The following is a 16,953-nucleotide window of genomic DNA, read 5'->3' on the forward strand; positions in this document are numbered from 1 at the left end:
TACTGGAAAAAAATACCCAAATAAAAACAGGAGACACACACCTTGATAGTAAAACTTTATTACACAACTGCCGACACATACATACTTACCTATGTTGACCCGCCGACTGCCACAGTCTCCGTCGATCCGGGGTACCTGTGAAAAAAAATTAGACACAGCACCACACATGCGACTACAAAAAGGATATCCTGGAGTTAGAAAAGGTTGAGAGGTGGGTGACCAAACTAATTAAGGGCATGGAGACTCTGGAATACGAGGAAATGCTTGCAAGACTAGACATGTTTACACTTGGAAAGAGGAGACTAAGGGGGTAATTCTGAGTTGATTGCAGCAGAAAGTTTGTTAGCAATTGGGCAAAACCATGTGCACTGCAGGTGGGGCAGATGTAACATGTGCAGAGAGAGTTAGATTTGGGTGGGTTATATAGTTTCTGTGCAGGGTAAATACTGGCTGCTTTATTTTTACACTGCAATTTAGATTTCAGTTTTAATACACCCCATCCAAATCTAACTCCTTCTGCACATGTTATATCTGCCCCCCCCCCCCTGCAGTGCACATGGTTTTGCCCATATGCTAACAAGCTTTCTGCTGCGATCAACTCAGAATTAGGCCCTAAGAGGGGACATGATCAACATCTACAAATATATAAGGGGACAATACACAGAGCTTGTGAGGGACCTGTGTTTGGTAAGATCAGCACAGAGGACACGTGGACACTTTCTTAGGTTAGAGGAGAGAAGATTCCGCACAAAGCGGGGAAATGTTTTTTTCGCAGTAAGGACAATACGTGTTTGGAATTCCCTGCCTGAGAGTTATAATGGCGGACTCAGTCAACACTTTTAAGAATGGGTTGGATAAATTCCTAATGGATACGAATATCCAGGATTATGGTATGTAGTCACGCACTATAGTTATTAGAAAAAAGGAATAAACACAACGGCTGACATCAGCATCAGACAAAATTTAGTCCAAAAATAATACTGCACAGGAAACCACAAATAGGTTGAACTCGATGGACAAATTGTCTTTTCTCTTACATCCTAGAGGATGCTGGGGTCCATATTACTACCATGGGGTATAGACTGGTCCAGCAGGAGCCACTGGCACTTTAAGAGTTTAATAGTGTGGGCTGGCTCCTCCCTCTATGCCCCTCCTACCAGACTCAGTTTAGAAATTGTGCCCGGAGGAGCCGGTCACAGCTAGGGGAGCTCTACAGAGCTTTCTTAGTAAAAGTTTTTCTTAGAGTTATTATTTTACAGGGAGTCTGCTGGCAACAGTCTCCCTGCATCGAGGGACTGAGGGGGATGGGGGGGAAGGGTCCGCCCTGCGGGGTCTGAGCCACTGTCTCCGCTGACTGGACACTGAGCTCCAGAGGGGATAGATAGCTCCCCGCCACAGGGGAACGCTCACCCCAGCAGCATGCCGCCACCCCCTTGCAGATGTGAAGGGTGGCGAGTGAGTCACTGCCCCCCTAACAAGCAGGGAGTTGGTGTGAAGATGGCGGCTACAGGGTAGGAGCGCAGTATTAACTTCGCTCCCGGACGGCTCAGCGGTACCTAGGTGTGGCGCTGTGAGGGGCGCCCCGAGCCAGCGCCTGACCCTACACTGACCATTCCAGCCTGTCGGGGTCTGCGGATCTCAGCCAGCACACAAAACCTCAGGCCAAGTGGAAGATCAGTCCCTCCAGTGCAACTCCAGCTATCTGTACAGTACCAGGGGGTTGTAGAAGGGAGGGGAGGCTGTGTAAGACTGTGTCACCTATTAAGGGTCTCCCTATACCTGTAATAGCGCTGTGTGAGTTGGCTCCAATCTCTGTCTGTCTCTGCCATTCTTGGGGGGGGGGACTCTGCCCAGTCCCCTGTGTGTATGTGAGGTGAGTGGGGTGTAACAGCAAACATGTCTAGAGACTCTCTCATATGCTGCAGAGGATTAATCTTCTCAGGAAGATCCCATCCCATGTAATCAGGATTGCACTGTTGTAGCGCAGATCCCAGCTAGAGAACCGGAGTGGTTAGCCTCTCTTAGGGGAACTATTTCTCAGATTTCTGATAGGATTACAAGAACTGAACATGTCACTCAGATATGGCAATCCTCTATGGTTGTATGGTCTGATACTGCTCCCTCAGGGTCCCCTGCGGTACATTCTCACAAACGTGCGCTTGCCAAGATTACGCAGGATGACACGGACACCGATTCTGACACTGCAGACGGTGACGGGGATGTATCGTGGGGGACGGCATCACTTGCTAAGGGGGTGCAGTTGAAGATTGAGGCCGTGCGGGATGTGTTGCGTATTTCGGACACTCCTCCTGAGCAGGTAGAGGAGGCCTTTTTCACGGACAGTAAGAAGGCCCCTCTCACCTTTCCAGCATCTAAGGAATGAAATGCTATATTTGAAAAGGCCTGGGAAAATCCAGTGAAAAAATTACAGATCCCTAAGAAGGGTCTTGGTTGCTTTTCCATTCCCAGAGGATGATAGAAAGAAATGGGAGTCTCCACCTATAGTGGACGCCTCTGTTTCCAGGCTGTCAAAATAACTGGTTTTACCAGTCCCGGGATCTACCGCGTTGAAGGACCCGGCTGATCGCAAGGTGGATGCTACGCTCAAATCCATATATACGGCTTCAGGGGCTATACTGCGGTCTACTATTGCCTGTGCATGGATTTCTAAAGCTATAGCCAGGTGGTCAATCACTCTGCAGCAGGACTTGACTACGATGGATAGAGGTGATGTTGATTTATTCTTACGTAACATTCAGGATTCTGCATGGTTTCTGGTAGATTCCATGAAGGACCTGGGTTCCATGGCTGCGGGGATCTCCTCCATGTCCGTCTCGGCTCGAAGGGATCTCAGGCTGCGCCAATGGTCTGCGGACACGGAATCCAGGGAAAGCGTGGAGAGCTTACCACACATAGGTCAGGCTTTATTTGAGGAGGCGCTGGATGCGTGGATTGCCACAGCTACTGCGGTTAAGTCTCCTTTTCTCCCCTCAGCTGCACCGGCTATGAAGAAGCCTTTTACACCAGCCACGTCACAGTCCTTTTCGGCCCGCGAAGCCTAGAAAGAACAAACCTCACACCTTCTTTAGAGGTGGTCGTGCTAAAGGAAAAATGCCTGCTCCCGCAGGTTCCCAAGGCCAGAAGCCTGCTTCTGGTACCCACAAGTCCTCCGCATGACGGTGGACCACACAGCCTGGAGGAAAGTCAGGTGGGACCAAGACTCCAGCTTTTCAGCCACATCTGGGTGTCGTCTGGCCTGGGCCCTTGGATATAGGATATGGTGTCCTGGGGGTATAGTCTGGAGTTTCAAACTCTCCCACCTCACCGTTTCTTCAAATCAGGCTTACGGGCTTTGCTGGCAGACAGAGCAATTCTTCTGGAAGCTATCCGATAATTGGTAGTGTCCGAGGTCATTGTTCCAGTTCTGCCTCATCAGTGGAACAAGGGTTACTATTCGAACCTTCTTGGTACCGAAGCCGGATGGTTCTGTACGGCCAATTCTGAACTTAAAGTATTTGAAACCTTACCTCCACATTCCCATTTGGTCGCCGCATCAGGCTTATCTCAAGTTTGCACTGTTAGATGTTCACTATCCGTTTCAACCGAGGGTCTTTACCAAGGTGATGGCAGAGATGATGGTTCTCCTCCGCAAGCAGGGTGTGAACATAATTCCGTATCTGGATGATCTCCTATTCAAGGCAACATCCAGGGAGAAGTTATTAAGATCCAATGCTCTCATAACACATCTGCTCAAGGAGCACGGTTGGATCCTGAACCTTCCAAAGTCTCATCTGGAGCTGACAAGGAGGCTGTCTTTCCTGGGAATGATCCTCAACACGGAGGTGCAGAGGGTGTTTCTACCGGTGGAGAAAGCACTAGTGATTCAAACAATGGTCCGGGATGTCTTGAAGCCTTCATGGGTATCGGTTCATTAGTGCATCCACCTTCTGGGGAAGATGGTTGCCTCCTTCGAGGCTCTGCAGTATGGAGGATTCAATGCTCGCTCCTTTAGCTGGATCTCTTGGACCAGTGGTTGGGATCTCACCTACATATACATCAGAGGATACATCTGTCACCAAAGCCAGGATTTCACTCCTCTGGTGGCTACAACTACCACACCTTCTTGAAGGCCGAAGGTTCAGGGCTCAGGACTGGATCCTTCTAACCACGGATGCAAGTCTAAGAGGTTGGGGAGCAGTCGCTCAGGGAGAAACCTTCCAAGGAAGGTGGTCGTATCAAGAATCCCTTCTCCCAATAAACATCCTGGAGCTAAGGGCCATGTACAATGGCCTTCTTCAAGCAGCACACCTACAGGATTGAGCTGTTCTGGTGCAGTCAGATAACGTGACCACAGTGGCCTACATAAACCAACAAGACGGAACGAAGAGCGGGGCTGCAATGTCAAAGGTGTCAAGAATCCTCCTCTGGGCAGAAAGGCACGCAGTGGCGATGTCAGCAATCTTCATTCCGGGATTAGAAAGATGGGAAGCAGACTTCTTCAGCAGACAATATCTCCATCCAGGAGAGTGGGGCCTTCACCCAGAGGTGTTCGAGGAGGTAACCGGTTGGTTGGGGGTTCCATGATGGCCTCCTGTCTCAACAAGAAGCTGCGGAGGTACTTTTCCAGGTCGAGAGACCCGCAGGCAGTGGCGGTGGACGCACTGGTAACACTGTGGGTGTTAACGTCAGTGTATGTGTTCCCTCCACTTCCTCTGATTCCAAGAGTTCTTCAACTTGTAAGAAGAACAAAGGTTCTGGCAATCCTCATTGCTCCAGACAGGCCAAGGAGGGCTTGGTACGCGTATCTGCTGGATCTTCTGCAAGATCCACAGCCCTTACCTCTTCGGGAGGATCTGCTGCTGCAGGGGCTGTTCGCCTATCAAGACTTACCAAGGCTACGTTTGATGTCATGGTGGTTGAGCACCAGATCTTAGCTCGGAAGGGTATCCCAAGCGAGGTGATTCCTACCCTGATACAGGCTAAGAATGGGGTAACGTCTAAATATTACCATCGAATTTGGAAAAAATATGTGTCTTGGGGTGTATCCAAGAAATTTCCTGCTGTGGTGTTTCAACTTGGATGTTTGCTCCTTTTCCTGCAAGCAGGTGTGGATATGGGCCTGAGATTGGGATCTATCAAGGTTCAGATCTCGGCTTTATCCATTTTCTTCCAAAAGCAATTGGCTGTCCTCCCTGAAGTTTAGACCTTTTTGAAGAGGTTCTGCACATCCAGCTTCCCTTTGTGGCACCAATGGCATCCTGGGATCTTGGTGTGGTATTAGTTCCTGCAGTCGGATTGGTTTGAGCCTCTACAGGAGGCTAAAATCAAGTTTCTCACATGGAAGGCGGTCACTTTGTTGGCCTTAGCTTCCGCTCGACGCGTGTCGGAATTGGGGGCTTTGTCCTGTAAAAGTCCCTATCTGATCTTCCATGAAGATAGGGCGAAACTCAGGACTTGTCCGCAGTTCCTGCCTAAGGTTGTATCAGCTTTTCATATCAACCAACCTATTGTGGTGCCAGTGGCTACTGACACCTCAATTGCTTCAAAGGCCTTGGATGTTGTGAGGGCTTTGAAGATTTATGTGAAGAGGACGGCTCATCATAGGAAAACTGACTCTGTCCTCTATGATCCCAAGAAAATTGGGTGTCCTGCTTCTAAGCAGTCGATTTCACGCTGGATCAGGTTCACCATCCTACATGCATATTCTATAGCAGGATTTCCGTGTCCAAAATCTGTAAAGGTCCACCCTACTCGTAAGGTGGGCTCTTCCTGGGCGGCTGCCCGGGGTGTCTCATCTGTACAGCTTTGCTGAGCAGCTACTTGGTCTGGGTCGAATATGTTTGCTAAGGTTTACAAGTTCGATACTTTGGCCTCTGATGACCTCAAGTTTGGTCAAGCAGTTTTGCAGGAGCCTCCGTGCTCTCCCTCCTGTTCTGGGAGCTTTGGTACATCCCCATGGTACGAATATGGACCCCAGCATCCTCTAGCATGTAAGAGAAAATAGGATTTTAATTATCTACCGGTAAATCCTTTTCTCATAGCCCGTAGAGGATGCTGGGCACCCACCCAGTGGTTTGTTTTCCTGCTTTGGTTTTATAGTTCAGTACTGCCTGGTTCCTAGGTAAGTTCTGTGCTTACTGTTTCAGTACTGTTTCAGCTGTTGCTGATTTTCCGGCATGTTGGCCGGATTTGCCTGTTGTGTGAGCTGGTATGAATCTTGCCACTATCTGTGTATTTCCTTCTTTCGAAGTATGTTGTCTCCCCGGGCACAGTTTCTAGAGTCTGGTAGGAGGGGCATAGAGGGAGGAGCCATCCCACACTATTAAACTCTTAAAGTGCTCATGGCTTCTAGTGGACCCGTCTATACCCCATGGTACTAATATGGACCAGCATCCTCTACGGACTACGAGAAAAGGATTTACCGGTAGGTAATTAAAATCCTATTTTTTTAAACCTTAGATACTATGTTACTATGTAATACAGAAGGAAACTATAGGTCAGTAAGGCAATACAGTAGGAAACTATAGGTCAGTAAGACAATACAGTAGAAAACTATAGGTCAGTAAGACAATACAGTAAGAAACTATAGGTCAGTAAGACAATACAGTTAGAAACTAAAGGTCAGTAAGACAATACAGTAAGAATCTATAGGTCAGTAAGACAATACAGTAGGAAACTATAGGCCAGTAAGACAATACAGTAAGAAACTATAGGTCAGTAAGACAATACAGTTAGAAACTAAAGGTCAGTAAGACACAGTAAGAATCTATAGGTCAGTAAGACAATACAGTAGGAAACTATAGGTCAGTAAGACAATAGAGTAAGAAACTATAGGTCAGTAAGACAATACAGTAGGAAACTATAGGCCAGTAAGACAATACAGTAAGAAACTATAGGTCAGTAAGACAATAGAGTTAGAAACTAAAGGTCAGTAAGACACAGTAAGAATCTATAGGTCAGTAAGACAATACAGTAGGAAACTATTGGTCAGTAAGACAATACAGTAAGAATCTATAGGTCAGTAAGACAATACAGTAGGAAACTATTGGTCAGTAAGACAATACAGTAAGAAACTATAGGTCAGTAAGACAATACAGTAAGAAACTATAGGTCAGTAAGACATTACAGTAGGAAACTATTGGTCAGTAAGACAATACAGTATGAAACTATAGGTCAGTAAGACAATACAGTAGGAAACTATAGGCCAGTAAGACAATACAGTAAGAAACTATAGGTCAGTAAGACATTACAGTAGGAAACTATTGGTCAGTAAGACAATACAGTAGGAAACTATAGGTCAGTAAGACAATACAGTAGGAAACTATAGGCCAGTAAGACAATACAGTAAGAAACTATAGGTCAGTAAGACAATAGAGTTAGAAACTAAAGGTCAGTAAGACACAGTAAGAATCTATAGGTCAGTAAGACAATACAGTAGGAAACTATTGGTCAGTAAGACAATACAGTAGGAAACTATTGGTCAGTAAGACAATACAGTAAGAAACTATAGGTCAGTAAGACAATACAGTAAGAAACTATAGGTCAGTAAGACATTACAGTAGGAAACTATTGGTCAGTAAGACAATACAGTAGGAAACTATAGGTCAGTAAGACATTACAGTAGGAAACTATTGGTCAGTAAGACAATACAGTAAGAAACTATAGGTCAGTAAGACATTACAGTAGGAAACTATAGGTCAGTAAGACAATACAGTAGGAAACCTCTAAAAAGCCTTTATAAACGAGTTCCTCCTAACACCGCACAACTGCTCAGTGTGCAGACATTTGTGAGCAAAATAAAAAACCTATGGAGAATTATCACCAATAACTTTTTGCTGCTAATTGGACAGGGAGTTTTTGCGATGAACTGAATCCCCCCCACACAGTGTTTATACATACAGTATGATGTTACATTGAGATTACCGCTGGAGGAAACTCTGCCACAATATTATTAAATGTGTAATTTAGCCCGTCCTCGTATGGGTGTAATATATTAATATATTCTTACTGAACAGGATTACCAGCACTGAATCAGTTATCACCCAATATAATATACATGCCGCTGTTTAACAACAAAAACCACTTGTTTCTTTAGAACTTTATTCACCTTTATACATTTACCTTTATGTTTAATATATCACTGATTTATCTTGCATAGTTTACTGTACTTAATAAAGGTTATATATTATTTATTAGTGCACAAACAGGACAGCACTTTCTCTTCTTTGCTGTTTTATTATTGCAAAGCCCATGTCACCTGTAGTAATCCCACATGAGCGTCCATGTCACTTCTAGTAATCCCACATGAGCGTCCATGTCACCTCTAGTAATCCCACACAAGCGTCCATGTCTCCTCTAGTAATCCTACATGAGCGTCCATCTCACCTCCAGTAATCCCACATGAGCGTCCATGTCACCTCTAGTAATCCCACATGAGCGTCCATGTAACCTCTAGTAATCCCACATGAGCGTCCATGTCACCTCTAGTAATCCCACATGAGCGTCCATGTCACCTCTAGTAATCCCACATGAGCGTCCATCTCACCTCCAGTAATCCCACATGAGCGTCCATGTCACCTCTAGTAATCCCACATGAGCGTCCATGTAACCTCTAGTAATCCCACATGAGCGTCTGTGTCACCTCTAGTAATCCCACATGAGCGTCTGTGTCACCTCTAGTAATCCCACATGAGCGTCTGTGTCACCTCTAGTAATCCCACATGAGCGTCCATATCACCTCTAGTAATCCCACATGAGCATCCATGTCACCTCTAGTAATCCCACATGAGCGTCCATGTCACCTCTAGTAATCCCACATGAGCGTCCGTGTCACCTCTAGTAATCCCACATGAGCGTCCGTGTCACCTCTAGTGATCCCACATGAGCGTCCGTGTCACCTCTAGTGATCCCATATGAGGGTCCGTGTCACCTCTAGTGATCCCACATAAGTGTCCGTGTCACCTCTAGTGATCCCACATAAGCGTCCGTGTCACCTCTAGTGATCCCACATGAGCGTCCGTGTCACCTCTAGTAATCCCACATGAGCATCCGTTTCACCTCTAGTGATCCCACATGACCGTCCGTGTCACCTTTAGTAATCCCACATGAGCGTCTTGTCACCTCTAGTAAACCCACATGAGCATCCGTGTCACCTCTAGTAATCCCACATGATTGTCCCTGTCACCTCTAGTAATCCCACGTGATCGCCCGTGTCACCTCTAGTAATCCCACGTGAGCGTCCACGTCACCTCTAGTAATCCCATGTGAGCGTCCACGTCACCTCTAGTAATCCCACGTGAGCGTCCACGTCATCTCTAGTAATCCCACGTGAGCGTCCACGTCACCTTAATTAATCCCACGTGAGCGTCCACGTCACCTCTAGTAATCCCACGTGAGCGCCCACGTCACTTCTAGTAATCCCACGTGAGCGTCCACGTCACCTCTAGTAATTCCACATGAGCGTTCAGTGTTGATCAAGCTCCAGTCTAAGCATCCTATCTTTTTTTGTTTTTTAATAAACATAAAAGCATTATATATTGTATCCTGTGACACCCTGGGTCTTGTCTACTCATTATATATATTAATGTATTTTATTTCCGGCAGATGGACACACAAGCAGGAATATCTCAGCAGGACATCTAATGTTATCCCCGGATTGTGACATAAAATATACTGACAGTAGACAGGATTCTCCAGGAGATAATCCCATTACCCCAATTATACATCCAGCTCTATCAGCTGATAACCCTGATCCTGGGAAATGTTCTCCTGATCACTCTGATATTGGTGCATCTGTTACAGCTCTGACAGTAGATACAGTGTTTCCCTGTTCTGTAGATGCCAAATGTTTTACACAGAACACAAAGCTTATTACTCATCAGCCAGCTAAGGCAGGTGAGAGGCCATTTCCATGTTCTGAGTGTGGGAAATGTTTTACATCTAAATCATATCTTGTTAGACATGAGAAAAGTCATACAGGTAAGAAGCCGTATTCCTGTTCTGAGTGTGGGCAATGTTTTACATCTAAATCATATCTTGTTAGTCATCAGAGACGTCACACAGGTGATAAGCCGTATTCCTGTTCTGAGTGTGGGAAATGTTTTGCACAGAGATCACATTTTGTTATTCATCAGAATGCTCACACAGGTGAGAGGCCATTTTCCTGTTCTGAGTGTGGGAAATGTTTTACATGTAAATCAGTTCTTGTTACACATCAGAGAAGTCACACAGGTGACATGCCATATTCCTGTTCTGAGTGTGGGAAATGTTTTTCATCGAAATCACATCTTGTTAGTCATCAGAGAAGTCACACAGGTGAGAAGCCGTATTCCTGTTCTGAGTGTAGGAAATGTTTTGCACGGAAATCAGCTCTTGTTAGACATCAGAGAAGTCACACAGGTGAGAAGCCATATTCCTGTTCTGAGTGTGGGAAATGTTTTGCACACAAATCATATTTTGTTATACATCAGAGAAGTCACACAGGTGAAAAGCCGTATTCCTGTTCTGAGTGTGGGAAATGTTTTTCATCGAAACCAGATCTTGTTAGTCATCAGAGAAGTCACACAGGTGAGAAGCCGTATTCCTGTTCTGAGTGTGGGAAATGTTTCGCACAGAAATCAGCTCTTGTTACACATCAGAGAAGTCACACAGGTGAGAAGCCATATTCCTGTTCTGAGTGTGGGAAATGTTTTGCACACAAATCACATTTTGTTAGACATCAGAGAATTCACACAGGTGAGAAGCCGTATTCCTGTTCTGAGTGTGGGAAATGTTTTTCATCGAAATCACATCTTGTTAGTCATCAGAGAAGTCACACCGGTGAGAAGCCGTATTCCTGTTCTGAGTGTGGGAAATGTTTTGCACACAAATCACATTTTGTTATTCATCAGCATGCTCACACAGGTGAGAGGCCATTTTCCTGTTCTGAGTGTGGGAAATGTTTTTCATCGAAACCACATCTTGTTAGTCATATGAGAAGTCACACAGGTGAGAAGCCATTTTCCTGTTCTGAGTGTGGGAAATGTTTCGCACAGAAATCAGCTCTTGTTACACATCAGAAAAGTCACACAGGTGAGAAGCCATATTCCTGTTCTGGGTGTGGGAAATAAACTCTTGATAGACATGAGAGAAGTCACACAGGTGAGAAGCCATATTCCTGTTCTGTGTGTGGGAAATGTTTTGCATATAAATCAAATCTTGTTCCAAATCAGAGAAGTCACACAGGTGAGAAGCTGTTTTCATGCCGTGAAATCAATACGCTCTTGTTGAACATATTAGACATTACCCAAGTACGGAACCATTTAAATCTTCTGGAGTATAATTATCACTGTCATGCAATGTTCCTCAAGGGTGAATCCTATCTCTTATGCTTTATAAAATATACATGCTACCACTGGGTGATATAATCAGACGTCATGGCCTGGTCTACCACTGTTATGCAGATGACCTGCTTTTTGCTCCATGTACTGAGAACCTAATACCAATCCTAAATGGTTGTCTAGCTGAGCGCCAGGGGTGGATGATGCCAGTTGGCTGTGACTCAGTCTTTGGGAAACATAATAGAAGCTCACCAACAAAGGACAAGACTACAGCTTTACCAACCATCTGGATTTATGCTTTGGTGTTCAGAATTGCAAAATAGTGAACATGTGCTGAATCTTTGTGTTGTCCTGGTATGTGGCTGACACAGACATCAGGTATCCGCCACATAAAAATCCTCATTCTTCCATCTGTGGACCGTAGCCAGAATCAAGCACTTGATTCCCTCAGAAGTTCATAGACTACTGCAATACCATCTACCTGGGTCACCCAGCAAAATAATTACAGAGCTTGCAGCTAGTACAGAATGCAGCAGCCAAGCTGTTACCTAACCAGCCCGTTCCTGCCTCCTAACACCCATTCTCTACTCCCTTCACCGGCTGCCTGTAAGATGACATCTATTTCATTATTGGCTAACTGACCTTCCCAGACCAACATTACATGGTCCAAGGTACTAGAAGCAGCTTCTGCCTCCTTACTGCCCTGCTTGCTTGCTTCTACAGATGGACTGTTACCAGCAGTACCAAGAATCTCCTGTCATTCATTTATGGGTCGAACGTTTAGCTTTGCAGCCCTGACCATGGAACTCACTGCCTTGCACAGTCGAAGAGGCCTCCACTCTAGAGACCTTCACAAGCAGACTGATGACTGTTACTCACGCTTTTCATTAATGTACCTCTATTAACTTCCTAAATAATACATCCCAAATGCTTAGGTCTTTTTTCTGCTGTTTATTTTGTATCTTGTGCTTTGTGTAAATGTGAATGTCTAATACCAGTTTGCACAATCTGTATTGCTGCACGACAGTATGGCGGCCATTGGAACGTGTTTTCACTTCTAGTTTGCCTAACTTGTTGCAGACACTCATCTTGATAAGGAGTGCTGAGTGTTTTCTGATACAAGATCCTATCCATATATACCCTGTACATTATCATGTGCATTAGAGTCACCCGGGTTACATCTGCGGTGGTTTGTTGTATGTTACATCTATATGGTGCGGATACTCCTCTGTATGATATCATAATAAAAGCTTTTGTTTGCATCTAATTATTGCATTAAATCTTTTATTTTTATTCTGTTTTATATTCCCGTCTGAGTAATTACGCCATAATGTCTAATCTCGGAGTGGACCCCAGAAGATGCAAAGAAACCGTGTAAGTTTTCCATCATTGTGTTTCATGTAAGCATACAGGTAAGTGATGGCACGGTGGTCACTGACCGTCACATTCCGGTGGTATAATGGAAGTGGACTGTCTGGGCTTATTCCAGTCCACTGCAGAAATAAAAAACTCAGCCTTTATCCTGCTTAAAAAAATTACAAAGCCCATAAATCAAGCTTGGCCGGACAAGACAGAAGCCACATTAATGGTGGCACATCATATAGGCTGAGGACCCATGCTTCTGGGATATATGGCATAACTCCCTCTTCGCCCCCACAAAAACCTTCCCTTCACCATTCACAATGTCCACCATTGCCCCTTCAGAAGGGACACAACTTTCCTTTGCTTGTTCCACCTCCTCCTCTACAGAGCCCAGGATCACCATCATGACCATTTCATGTTAATCTGGAGGCCTGGCATCTGGGAGGTTGGTGGCCTGAGATAGCCACAGAACCACCAGGTAGTGGGCAAGAAGAATCCACAGCCTCCTGAGGAACTGGAGAGTCCAAGGATCCACCCCACATGGGTGTGGAGTGGGATCCACCCCACATGAACCACAGGGACTGGCTCACCAATTTCCTTCCTAAAAGCTGCTCTTTACCCAGTTTGGTACCTGTGGGATCCCACTCCAATTTCCCTTGAGAGTTCTTACCCTCACTAATCCCTTCTGAACCTACCAGTTCCTTCCCCTTCCAATCACTCCTCCTTTTTAAGCTTTTCACCACCTGCTGTGTGAGTCCCATCCAACTACTCCATTCCTTGTCTCCTTGGTGTAGCAACCCCCTTCTCCCCTCCCCCCCACACCCCACTGCTACACTGCAGTTAAGCGGTGAGACTTGCTGCTAGCAGTACTCACTACTCAGCACACACACTCACATCATGATTACACAGCTGTGCCAGAGACACTGTCTCACTGACAACCAGGACGAGACACTCCCAGAAAGGCATGTATGTATGAGTACGGAGAGAGTGGGCGCAGTGGGGCTGCATGACTGACAGCCAGGACGAGACACTCCCAGAAAGGCATGTGTGTATGAGTACGGAGAGAGTGGGCGCAGTGGGGCTGCATGACTGACAGCTGAGCCTGTCACGTCAGTGAGGTGACAAAATGCAAGATATATTTACCTAGCTAAATCAGGCACTAATGCAATGTTACATGTATTAAATGAGCACCAAATATATTGATTATTAGATAGCAGCTCCTATGCGGCAACTGGATGCCTTAGACGATATAGATTGTTTAAGTTTCAATAGAGACATAAAAGAGCGCTGATGGTATATAAATAAAAATATTTCTAATATTTATTAGAGTTCAACACAATAAAAACAGTTATGCCAATAATAACCAGATAAAATGTAGCCACAATATTTCTCAAACGTCCTAGAGGATGCTTGGGACTCCGTAAGGACCATGGGGTATAGACGGGATCCACAGGAGACATGGGCACACTATAAGACTTTTACTGGGTGTGAACTGGCTCCTCCCTCTATGCCCCTCCTCCAGACCTCAGTTAGATTCTGTGCCCAGGAGAGACTGGACACACACTAGGGGAGCTCTACTGAGTTTCTCTGGAAAAAGACTTTATGTTAGGCTTTTTTATTTTCCGGGAGACCAGCTGGATACAGGCTCCCTGCATCGTGGGAGTGAGGGGAGAGAAGTCAGACCTACTTCTTCTTAGTTAAGGGCTCTGCTTATTAGGCTACTTGCCACCATTAGCTCCAGAGGGTTCAATCACTTGGTGCGCCTAGCTGCTTGTTCCCTGAGCCGGGCCATCATCCCCCTCACAGAAGCCAGAAGAAAGAAGCCAGGTGAGTATACAGAAGACTTCAGTGACGGCAGAAGACTTCAGTAACGGAGGTACAGCACAGCGGTATCGCTGCGCTCCATGCTCCCACACACCAACAGCACTCACAGGGCGCTGGGGGGGAGCGCCCTTGGCAGCAGGTTACTGATGTTCTAAATCTGGCATAAAAAAGCTTATTCGATACCTGGGCGCCGGATCCCAGACCCCCGCCGGTATGAAGCAGCGCACTGCGCGCCATTACTCCCACGCCGACGGCTTGTACATGGGTGCAGGGCGCAGGGGGGGCACCCTGGGCAGCGGTTTATACCTTTTTTTAAGGGTGGCTACACGATATACAGTGTGTGGACACTGTATAGGGACCCCCGCTGGCATAAAAAACGCTGTATTACTAGCGGGCTGAAGCTTAGCCCTCATAACACTTTCAGCACCATTTTTCTCCATGTCCCCGCCATAACAGTGAAAACAGTACAAATGTGGGGGGGCACAGTGTTTAGTGCTATATTGACAATATAACACTTTGTTAGATAAATGGGCTTGTAATACTGTGTGTTGTGAATGTATCCCTGTGTGTTCCCTGGTCAGACATTCCCACTATAGCTTTTTAGTCGACATATGTCGACAGGCATGAGAACTCTGTCACAAAGTTAGGGGATCGCTGTCGGCGTCGCTGACGCCTGTTGTTGCTTGTTGCAGTAGATGCAGTGTCAGCAGGTCGGTAGTTTTTTGCTTTGCAAAAGTAATCACTGTAGGGGAGACACAGTAGTAGGTGGGTGACCCTGTCGGCACCAACTCTTATTACTGGGTGTAAATTAACATACTGTAACTGCCTTATACCTATATATATATGTATATGTATCGTATGGTTCCTTGGGCCTGTAGCTGGAGCACAGATATGGTAGTATGTGTGGGGGAGTGTTATATATGTATACTTCCCACGGACCTCTCGGGATCACCAGAATGTTATTTTGCCTGGTTACTACTCCCTGCTGTCAACGATTATTAGTTTTTCTGTTGACCATACGTTGTCCTGTCAGATCCACAACTGGTTTTTCAGTACATGATCATACACATTCAGAACACATGTCACTAGGGACCCTATGGTTCCGGACAATCCGCTTATATGTATGATATATATATATATATATATATATATATATATATACAGGGCCGGTTCAAGGGCGCAGAGCGCCCCGGGCAGGAAAGGGGCGTGGCCTAATACAGGGGGCGTGGTGAGTCACGCCCCCTGTACATTGAAAGCGCCGCTTGAATGCTGAGCGGTGCGCGATGACGTCATCGCGCACCGCACAGCAAAAGGTCCTCTCCACGAAGAGAAACTAGACGCTATGCAGTTACTCTCCACGAAGGGAAACTAGACGCATAGCCTCTAGTTCCCTTCACAGGAGGCGCCGAGGACGGGGACGGCAGCGGGCAGCGGAGGCGGACGGAGGACACAGCGGGCAGCAGTGACGGATCTTGCCACGGTGCGGCGCCCTCCGGATGGCGCCAGTGCCCTCCGGAAGGCGGCGCCCCGGGCAAAAGTCCTGCTTGCCCGTGGCAAGAACCGCCATTGTATATATAATATAGGATGTGTGTGTAGTTGTGTATTACGTTATGATTTATAATGAGTGCTGAGGTAAAAGTATTATTTCTCATGTGCTGGTCACTCTGTTGATAAAGCTCTAGGTCGGCCGTGACAAGCTGAAAGGAGTCCGAATGTTTATTCTTTTCCCGCTGCGGATTGAATACTGTGAAAGTCAACTCCTGGTCGACACGGGGCTCTGTCACACAGGATCGTACACAGGAAGCTGAGTGATATTTTATTTTCTATGCTCAGGAGTTATTTGCATTACATGCACATGGGGGAGTGTGTATTTTCGGAAAGGCATCCGATAGTATTACTCTAAATAGAGAGAGGGGATGTTTCTTGTGACTGCACAAGAAATGCTGAGGCTGACTCCGAGAGTTACTGGAGTGTTTCCCTGGGACGGTGTACCACTGTGTGGGGAGGCCTCAGTCCAGTCAATCTCAGTGGATACCACTGGTGGGTCTAACTTCGTGAGTTAGATTCCCTCACAACGGTTGGTGACGCATTCTGTTGTGGGATGTTTTTATACCGTTCTTTTTTCCCTTTCGGTGCAGATTGTGGATGGTGAAAAGGTAAGAGTTCTGCAGCCTGGTTAGGTTTCCTAGAAGCAGATGTCGTTTTCTGTTTCTACCACATCCACCGCAGGTTGCTGGGTCTGTCTGGCTGGAGCCCACTCTGGTGGGAACTCATCTACTACTCTTTAGTCAGTCTGAGAATGGCCTTGGACCTGTGAGTTAATAATGGATTCTAAAGGGGGTCATGCTGGAGTTACAGATGATTCCCCTCACTGATTTTTTGAATAGATCTTACCGATTCCCCTCTGGAAAGGGAGGTAGTACGCGACACCATACCAGAGTTGCGTCAG

At 46.1% G+C, this 16,953-nt stretch overlaps 1 protein-coding gene across 1 annotated transcript; it reads left to right on the plus strand.

The window, feature by feature from the left end:
* The first annotated feature begins 817 nt into the window (after positions 1-817).
* LOC134984731 (gastrula zinc finger protein XlCGF57.1-like) lies at positions 818-11,249 on the plus strand. The gene is made up of 4 exons (XM_063950235.1): positions 818-890; positions 2,208-2,342; positions 2,782-2,916; positions 9,679-11,249. Exons 1-4 carry the CDS (start codon positions 818-820, stop codon positions 11,106-11,108), a joined length of 1,773 nt encoding a protein of 590 aa, XP_063806305.1. The 3' UTR covers positions 11,109-11,249.
* Positions 11,250-16,953: the final 5,704 nt, after the last annotated feature.

Source organism: Pseudophryne corroboree (genome assembly GCF_028390025.1).
Source record: "Pseudophryne corroboree isolate aPseCor3 chromosome 3 unlocalized genomic scaffold, aPseCor3.hap2 SUPER_3_unloc_78, whole genome shotgun sequence".
In the NCBI taxonomy this organism is placed as follows: domain Eukaryota; kingdom Metazoa; phylum Chordata; class Amphibia; order Anura; family Myobatrachidae; genus Pseudophryne; species Pseudophryne corroboree.

Coding starts and splice junctions, on each gene's coding strand:
- LOC134984731 (XM_063950235.1), top strand. CDS start 818: ATGGCGGACTCAGTCAACACTTTTAAGAATGGGTTGGATAAATTCCTA. Junction 891..2,207: donor TACGAATATCCAGGATTATG/GTATGTAGTCAC, acceptor CTGACACTGCAG/ACGGTGACGGGGATGTATCG. Junction 2,343..2,781: donor GGAGGCCTTTTTCACGGACA/GTAAGAAGGCCC, acceptor GGTTTCTGGTAG/ATTCCATGAAGGACCTGGGT.